We start from the raw sequence: 9,058 nt of genomic DNA, 5'->3' as shown, positions 1-9,058 counted from the left end.
CACAACAATTGGGTCCGGGCCACTAGTATACAGTTTAATATGTCAAATAGATTGAGTTAGTCAAATTTGACCCACAAAAAAATTAATTGAAATTAATAACTATATAGTGATGGTTCAAAGTTTTCGTGAATTAGATAAACGTGAATCAAGTAATTGGTCATATTTCAATGTATTCCCCTGAAGAGTCAAACAAAGTGACCAGTGCTCCAAGTCACTTCCTCTTTTAAAAGCTACGTGGCATCAATAAACCACCCTTCTTCACTCACTAAACGCCACGTGTCGAGAACAATTTTACTACTCTGACCGTGTCAAGAATTACCACAAAAGTTTTGTTATTTTAGTTAATAATAATAATAAAATAGCCCTGGGTGATGAAAAGCCTAGTGGCCCTTTAATTTTTTTTTTTTTTTAAAAAAGAATTACCACAAAAGGAAACAAACAAGAACCAAAATGATGATATCGCCGCATATGGAAACATGTGTTTGTTTGACACGTGGTAATATCATAAACCGCTATTTTGTAGCGTAATTCTCTGAGCCATTATTTATTCATCACTTCTCGGAACCTTATGGGAAGTGTAGTGGCTGCAACATTTTGCCGAGACCAAAGGGAAAAAAAGAAAAGAAAATACCTTTACGCTTCCCCCTTCTCAACCTTCAAACTTCTTCTCTCTTTTTCTCAAAACATTTATTAACGCTTATCAAAATTTCCGTATTCAACTTTGCTTTTTCCAGAACCATAATCTTATCTAAAAAAACGTTTTGCAGAAGGAAATTTTTGTTTAAATTGATCCATTTTTTTATGATTTGCTTGACAAGTCAAAAATTGTGCATACCCAAAAAACGATTTGAATCACATTTCGGACCATACATCGCCACAAAACAACAACAAAATTTAAGGCTAATTAATTCTGGGTATTCATATTTATCCGAGTTGAAATTATTAGCTTTTGGGATTAGAAGAAGAAGAGCAATGGCGGTTGAATTAGCAACAAAATCAAACGAAGCAACAATTATATTAACATCAGGTGCAAGCGGGAGAATCAATGCACTGTTTTCATTACGAGTATTACGAAGCTTGTTCCTATTAATCAATGCTTTCATATTATTGTTGTTGTTGCCATTTCGTGGACGAAGGAGGATGACGTCACAGACGACGATCATGACGTCGTCAGAGAAGGAGGAAAAGGCGGCGGTGGTCGAGAAGAAAAGTGGCGGTACGGTGGTTAGAGTGCCGTCGAAAATGGTGCCACGTAAGAGTGCGGTGGAGCAAGAGGTGGCGGCCAGAAGATCGCTGGCGATAAGAAGGGTACTTCAGGAAGATGATAAAGAAACTTTGAGGGAATTTTCGCTTTTTGTTACGTCTAAAGGAGATACCATGTTTACACAATCATGGACACCTGTTTCCTTCAAAGTCAGGTACTTCATCAAATTGCTCTAATCTAGAAAATTAATTACATATAATTTTGACTATAAATAATTTTTTATTTTTCGAGAGTCAAACTAGTTATTTTTTTTTTTTTTTATGTCTTTTAAATATTTTAAATTATTAATTATGATAAAATATTATACTTTTTAAGTAATTTTTATATATTTAAATTTTATTTCGAAAAAATTAAAGATTCTATGTTCATATTAATAGGGAAAAGTGTAATTTTTTTTGGACGGAGGGAGTATGTGTTTTTTTAAATTAAATAAGCAAAGTTGATGGTCGTATTGCATACCCATTAGCTTTTTGGGATTGATTACACGTTATGATCATTAGATTAGTCTCGAAGTTTCCTTGTTTCTGGAAGGTCCTACGATGTTTGAATAAATTTCCCTTTTTTGTGTTTCCATTTTTGCCCTCCATTGTCTTCTTGTTGTGAGCTTCTTGCTTTCCACGTTACCGTTGGATAGGATTACATATTAGGGACTGGTAGCTCTTGTAAAATGAGTTACATGGCGAATCCTGATGCTGCTTAGGAAATGCAGATATTTGTACAATTAAATACTTCTTTCTGTTTCAATTTATGTGAACTAATTCCTTATTAGTCTGTGCCAAAAAATAATATCTCCTTTCTATATTTAGAAATAATCTATTTTTATGCGATGATTTATAGCTATATAAAATATGTAATTCATCTAACACCATAAGTTTAAAAATATTCTCTTTACATAAACTCTCCGTCTACACAAAACGCTCACATAAATCAAACCTAGGACTACTTCCTTCTGCCCCTGCTGGTCCAGACTTTTCACTCTTGTTAAGAAATTGTTTATTGTGTGCTTATTTTACTAAATTGTCCATATTAATTGTATTTTAAAAATATTAGTAATTTGACTACTGCTATAGAATATATTGTGAGAAGAATTTGAATAAATAAATATCTCTTTGATTTGTTAGAATGAACAAGTAAAAGGAATAATTTAGTTTAATATACTGGATACGTAAAAAGGAATTGGAATGGAATTTTGATATCTTTAAATTTCCACCATCAAGCAGAGCATTTTCAGAGATTTATTCTTCTTGTTTTAATCGTGCTGTAAGTGTGTGACAGCACCGTAGCCTGTAATTAATTATGGGAAGGGGAAATTTTGTCCTGATTCTCTAAGTTGATGTTACTATCCATTATTCTGTTTGTGGCTATGCCTGCAATTATTCTGATGCTTCAAAATTGAATGGTCTATGCCTTAAAATATTGTCTAAAAAGTTATCCCTTTAGGAATTCTTGACAAAAAATAGTAATTGTTTCCAACTATTATATTAAAGAACTACTTCTTCTTAATAGTGTTAAATTCTCAAGAAACATGTACCTAATAAATAGGTTAACTTAGTAAATTATATCTTGTAGTATTAACTACATTTATTTTGGGATGGAGGGAGTACAAAACATTTTTATCTTTGTGATATAAAACTTCTTGTTTTTAGCAGGTTCTTAAAATTTTCGAAGTAATAATTGAAGGACTATTTTCCATGTGAGTTTCATTTATGTCTATTTCTTCAAACAATTCTTATCTTAATAGACATTCTTTCAAGTTTAAGATGAAAGAGATATGAATGAGTGTTATAAGTACTTGAAAGGAATATTGCAGCCACTAGCAGATTTTGATAGATATGGTCCCCAGAGTGGACCGGTTCCCTAGAATCCCACCACCCAAGTCACCAGTGATGGTATTTTCTGATTATTCTCTGTGTGGTAGCCATGGGCTTAAATGGGAGGCACAGCTTTTTCTTTGCATGAGATGCCATAACGTGGCAGATCTTTTCAAAATATCGCACAAGTCCAATTGGCTCACATGTACATCACGAAAATGAAAGAGAGAGACATCTAGTGGCTAGTATTTATGCTCTTGTTTTTTCACTATAGGACACAAACAGGAATACATAATCCTATTCCGATTAAAAGGTACTCCCTTAGTCTCAATTTATAAGATGATGTTTGATTGGGCAAGGAGCTTAAGAATGAACAGAGATCTTTTGAAGATTGTGATATATATTTGGTGTGGCCATAAATCGAAAATAGAAAATTTAAAGTTAAATTGGTAGCAAATATAGAATTACGTCATTCTTCTTGAGACTGACTTAAAAAAAAAAAAAGGAGTATCACATAAATTTAGACAGAAGGAGTAATTAAGGGTGATATTGAGAAACTTAGTGCATTAAACTATTCTTCTTTCCCATTTAATACACCCTCTAGTTCATCTTATATAATGGTGTTTGACTAGGCATGTTATTTAAGAGAAGGAAGAATTTTTAGAACTTATGATAACATGTAATGACATCTTTGCAGCTATAAGAGCATATCATTAATTAAATGAGAAGTTTAAAATTTTAAAAAAAAATTCAAATACAGAAATGTGTCATTTTTTTAAAACTAATTAAAAAAAGAAAAGAGTTTCATGTTGTGAATAGAATAGATGGAAATTTCTTACTGTAACTTCTCTTGTTGGTATGCTGTAAATTAAATTTTGTTCCATCCTTTGATGAGATAATATCTGGGATTGAATGTGCCGACTACTAATTTGTAGTTGACATTCCTTTTTCCACCTCTGATCCTCCGGACATGTCTTTTGTTAGTTATAGATACAGTTAACCTTTCTTACACCTTATAGACCAATCTTACTATGTGGTACTTGTGTAAAGAGTGCATACTTAACACACCGTAAATCTTGTATGTTTCAGTCTGAATATGAGTGAAGTGGAATACAGATAATCCTAATCTATTTCCTTTAGAGAACCCAATGGTCCTCTTAAAACTTGGTGCAAAGTCACCTTCAATGACCCACTCCAATTGCCGTCTCTAATAATGAGTTCGTCAAAGATTTTCCTTTTCCAAAGTAGATAGAAGACCACACAAAAGCATGTGATTATGTATATTGCACGTTTTGCTACATACAAGTTTTCTGTTGAAAATGTAATGATGTTAATTGTCGTCTTGGTGCAGGGGATTGGTTTTCTTGTTGCACGGTCTCAATGAACACAGGTTTACATTAGTCTTGCAAGGATCTTATGATTTTTAATTTTGGTTCAACTGTTAGTTATCTTAAAGACTCTGCATTCTTCATTTTGCAACAGTGGCCGATATAATGATTTTGCCAAGAAGCTAAATGCAAATGGCTTTAAAGTTTATGGAATGGATTGGATCGGTAAGTAGTTCTATGTATACAAAATGATTATAAACTACTTGCTTTATATATTCCCTGGTATTTGCAGATTCTGGCATCTAAGGTCTGTTTATTCGTTTTACTTGTTTGGTTAAATTGAGAAAATTGATCTCAAAGTGTAGTTGATTCATGTCCTCTATCTCAAATTGATGCTTTTTTCTTCTCTCTTCTTTCGTTATGTATATTGACTGAACTGGCAGTAGTGTGCTTCAAGAAACTTGAGGCTTATCTTAAACTTCCTCACTCTTTCCTCTATCTTAGGAACAGCTATTTTGTCGTTATTCTTGAGTTGATCCCTGCCAGAAATTTTTCTCTCTTTTTCTTTATCTTTGTTTTGTTTTCATCTTAATTTATCTGAATCCCACTCTTTATGGCTGTTCAGTCCCTTAAGATTTTGTCGTCCTTAATTACGTGCGACTCTTACCACCTTCAATTGCTAAAAGTTTATACTGAATGATTTCTGTCTTTCTGATAGTTTTGCTGTGTATTGATTATTTTAGTCGAACTTTCTCTGTAATAATAGAATTCTCTAAGAATTATATTAATCTTCTCCTACCTGCTGGCTCTACAATCTGATCAGTTCTTTCTAATGGAAAAAATATCAAGACATGTTTATACTGTCAGACCTTTCGCTAGGATAGGACCGACAAACGAATTGCTAGCAGCTTAAAGTGTCTTTGCTTCCTCCATTTAGGTTCTAGCCATAGCTCCTTTGGTCGTGGTATTAAAGGAGGCGCAAATAAAGCAGAAAAAGAAAAAAATACAATATTCCATTTCCCTTGGTTGTTAAAGGAAATAATCCAACAAGTTCATAGCCTGTAGTCGAGGTGCAGACAAGCTGCCTGGATACCACCTTCATAAGAAAAATAAGACAAAACTTCAGTGCCAGCTGGTGATCGAAGAATTATCTTTAGTATTCATCCATCAGCTGGCAGGGTATGAACTCGTTGGACAACACACTGATACTTGTGCCTTTATTATCAACTCTATTGGTTCTTCACATAACAGAGATGATAAAATACATGATGGATATCTGAGTGTGTGCGAGTCTATATCACAAAAAGTCACACTACTTAAAGCGCAGTTCTCCCAATCTCTTATTGATGAGATAATACATAATTTTTAGGTGGTCATCTTTTAAACCTGAATGTGATTATCTTCCTTTTCTCAAGATTTATAATTCTGATATTCGTCTATTGATGAATCATCATTGGAGGAAGAATATTTTTTGCTTGCTTGCTGTTATTATAGTTGAAAAGTCAATCTTCAACTATGCATCTATGTCGCATGTTGCAGGAGTTGAATTTCCTCCAATCAGGAAGCCTTGGGTGTGAAAAAGTAACATGTGAAGCTCCTTCGCATAAGTAAGCTATTAAATTGTATCCTCTGTGCATGAAGGCATAATAGAGGGAGGAGAATGTGCTCACAACTCCATTTTAAGCATTTTATTGGAAAGAAAATTCTAATATATTATCATGCATTCACAATGACCAAGTCTCCAAAACTAATATTTAATGTGAATCTAATCACCTTTGCTGCTACCACATTGCAGTTCACTTCCCTAAGTTGGCACATTGATTTGGTGTTAGGGGAGTGCTTGCCTTAATTATCTCATCATTAAAGGAAATTGAATATGTTATATGCATAACTGTGAGGAGCACCTTGGGTCCATCTTACACTTTAACTGTTCATCTGAAAACCTCGAATTTGTCTTTGAGGCACCCTTCCTCTTTCCCATTGTAGCCTTGGCTAGTTCTGCTATTTATTGGTTATTGACAGTGTATGTTGAACTTTTTTACTTAAATGCATTTGGTAGTGTACTCAGTTCTGTACCAATTAACTGTGACTCTGCATCCTTTGGGAAACTTACAAGCTTCTTCTTTATGTAGGACATGGTGGAAGTGATGGACTGCATGCATATGTCCCTTCTCTTGATGATGCTGTTAATGACACGGTATGGCTATGTTAATTTTCATGCATCAAGTGAAGTAAAAAGGGGAAACATTTAATTTAATGTTATTTGCAACTTTTTTTCCCACTTCGCGCAGAAACAATTTCTCTCAAAGGTTTTAGCTGAAAATCCTGGACTTCCATGTTTTTGCTTTGGACATTCTACTGGTGCAGCCATAGTCCTCAAGGTGAATGAGACTGATGATTTTCTGCCCGATTGTCGATTAAATTGTTAATTAAGACTGTTGTTGACTGTGTCCTCGCATTATATTTGTAGGCAGCACTTGATCCAAAGGTAGAATCTAGGATTGATGGTGTTATATTGACTTCACCTGCTGTAGGAGTTCAACCAGCTCATCCGATTTTCACAGTAAGTTTTTGTTTCAAAATCAAGTTCCTTCATTTGTCCTCTTATGTGAATAACATTTTTTTGTTGAGCGTTAACAGTTTTGCCTGTTTGTTAATTATTAGGTACTTGCTCCAATTGTCTCATTTCTATTGCCTAGATACCAGTTCAGTGCAGCAAACAAAAGGGGTGCGGTAGTGTCTAGGGATCCGGCAGCATTACTGGCCAAGTATTCAGATCCACTAGTATTCACTGGATCCATTAGGGTACGAACAGGTTATGAGATCCTTCGGATAACTGCCTACTTGCAACAGAATCTGTGCAAGTTGACAGTACCGTTCCTAGTTCTCCATGGCTCTGATGATGCAGTGACCGACCCTGAAGGCTCTAAGAAGCTCTATGAAGAGGCTTCTTCAACTGATAAAAGTATCAAGCTGTATAAAGGGTTATTGCATGACCTGCTTTTTGAACCTGAAAGAGAGGAAATCATGAAGGAAATAATTGACTGGTTGAACCAAAGATTGTTGAATTATTAAGGACTATAATGGTTCTATCAGAAGAGAAAGTGGGGGAAAGTGCTCAATCCGAGGAGATTAGCGGGGAGAGGAAGAGAGCTGAGCTTGCTCAATTAGTTTTAATCATGTTGTGACTTGGTTGAACCCTGCATTCTTAGATGTTTTATGTAAACTAATCATACTCAGTTTTCTCAATTTTCTTGGGAAGGATTACTCCAAGGGAATGGTTTTGCTATCTTATTGTTTCTGTGTCCTGGATAAACTTTTGTTTGCAAAATCATTTTCCTTCGTTTTTGATCAGGGAAAACTGTTTTTTGTGAAAAAGGTAAAAAGCGTAATGAAATAATGTTAAAAGTACACGACAATAAGAAATATAGCTAAAGAAACTTGGGGAGAGAGAGATTTTATTGCTCTTTAATTGATATCTAAATGAACTGAATTGACTTCCTATTTATAGAAGGAAGGAAAATTTCTTAAGCAAGTTTCTTTCTTACAGCCTATTTCTAAGCTATCTGTTGTTTTACTTGTACATTTTGCTTGATTGAATATTTATCCAGTTGATTGTATATTTGAATGGACGTTCAGTTAACTGTGTATTTGAATGGACATTTATATTACGGTGGTAGTTATAACACTTGTTCATTAATAAATAATGTGTCTTATTAAAATCTTATTAGAAAAAATTTAGTGGTAAAAAATCCTAGTGAGAAAAAAAAAATACACGCATACATTGCTAGCTGTCTCATTAAAAATCGTACCAGGACAATTTAAATGGGTCAAAACCTCGGTTAAGGAAAAAATAGTACAACACGTATTTACTCCCTCCGATTAAAGCATCACATGAAGATGATGTACTTCGATCTTGTATATCAACTTATCATATCTTGAGGTTGGCGAAGCATTTGTGATCAAATCTGTCAAATGATCATTTGATGAACTGGTTGATGATCTGCATCTCTCTTTCCTTAGATAGAGTTGCATCATCGCTGTATAATATTGTCGCAATCACGCTAAGTACATTCTTGACTTGATTCATAAACTGCTGTTATCCTTCTATGATTTGACTGTCATGTAAAACAGCATGGTACAATAGTCATACTTCATGCAAATAGATAACATATCTGGATCGAACTCATATTTCGATCACATGAATGTCCAGTATATCCAAAACACTTGACAACATTTGTTAGGACAAACACATTTATGTGAGGGCTTTCATTGGCAATATGCAATTGATCTTATTTCAATATCTCTATGAAGGAGAGAAATTATATCATGCTTATAGTTATAGCAAGATAAATAAGTGTATCAATTGCACTAATATATGATACGTCAGGACCAATATAATTTTCTTATTTCAACTTCTTTTAGCAGATAATCTATTACTTTTGGAAACTCTTCAAGAGCTCCAAAAATGTTCAAGTCATCAACTTGCACAATAATATAAAAGGTTCTCATTATCATAAAGAGACAAGGGTAAATATGGTCATCTTTGTACCCTTCGTCAATGATTATTCACTAAGGAGATTTAAACACATTCATCTTTTAATCCATATAAGGATTATGAACAAGTTCCCCAAGAACCTGTATATGCTTCAGGC

At 34.0% G+C, this 9,058-nt stretch overlaps 1 protein-coding gene across 1 annotated transcript; it reads left to right on the top strand.

Annotated features, from left to right (window-relative positions):
* Positions 1-563: 563 nt before the first annotated feature.
* Positions 564-7,692, top strand: LOC132056172 (uncharacterized). The gene is made up of 7 exons (XM_059448253.1): positions 564-1,418; positions 4,427-4,465; positions 4,558-4,628; positions 6,536-6,600; positions 6,695-6,784; positions 6,874-6,966; positions 7,068-7,692. Exons 1-7 carry the CDS (start codon positions 802-804, stop codon positions 7,476-7,478), a joined length of 1,386 nt encoding a protein of 461 aa, XP_059304236.1. The 5' UTR covers positions 564-801; the 3' UTR covers positions 7,479-7,692.
* The last annotated feature ends 1,366 nt before the right edge of the window (positions 7,693-9,058 follow it).

Source organism: Lycium ferocissimum, chromosome 5 (assembly GCF_029784015.1).
Source record: "Lycium ferocissimum isolate CSIRO_LF1 chromosome 5, AGI_CSIRO_Lferr_CH_V1, whole genome shotgun sequence".
Classification (NCBI taxonomy): domain Eukaryota; kingdom Viridiplantae; phylum Streptophyta; class Magnoliopsida; order Solanales; family Solanaceae; genus Lycium; species Lycium ferocissimum.
Note: the sequence above shows the minus strand (reverse complement) of the source record. Positions and strands in the feature narration are given on the sequence as shown.

Coding starts and splice junctions, on each gene's coding strand:
- LOC132056172 (XM_059448253.1), top strand. CDS start 802: ATGATTTGCTTGACAAGTCAAAAATTGTGCATACCCAAAAAACGATTT. Junction 4,466..4,557: donor CACGGTCTCAATGAACACAG/GTTTACATTAGT, acceptor ATTTTGCAACAG/TGGCCGATATAATGATTTTG. Junction 6,601..6,694: donor ATGATGCTGTTAATGACACG/GTATGGCTATGT, acceptor CACTTCGCGCAG/AAACAATTTCTCTCAAAGGT.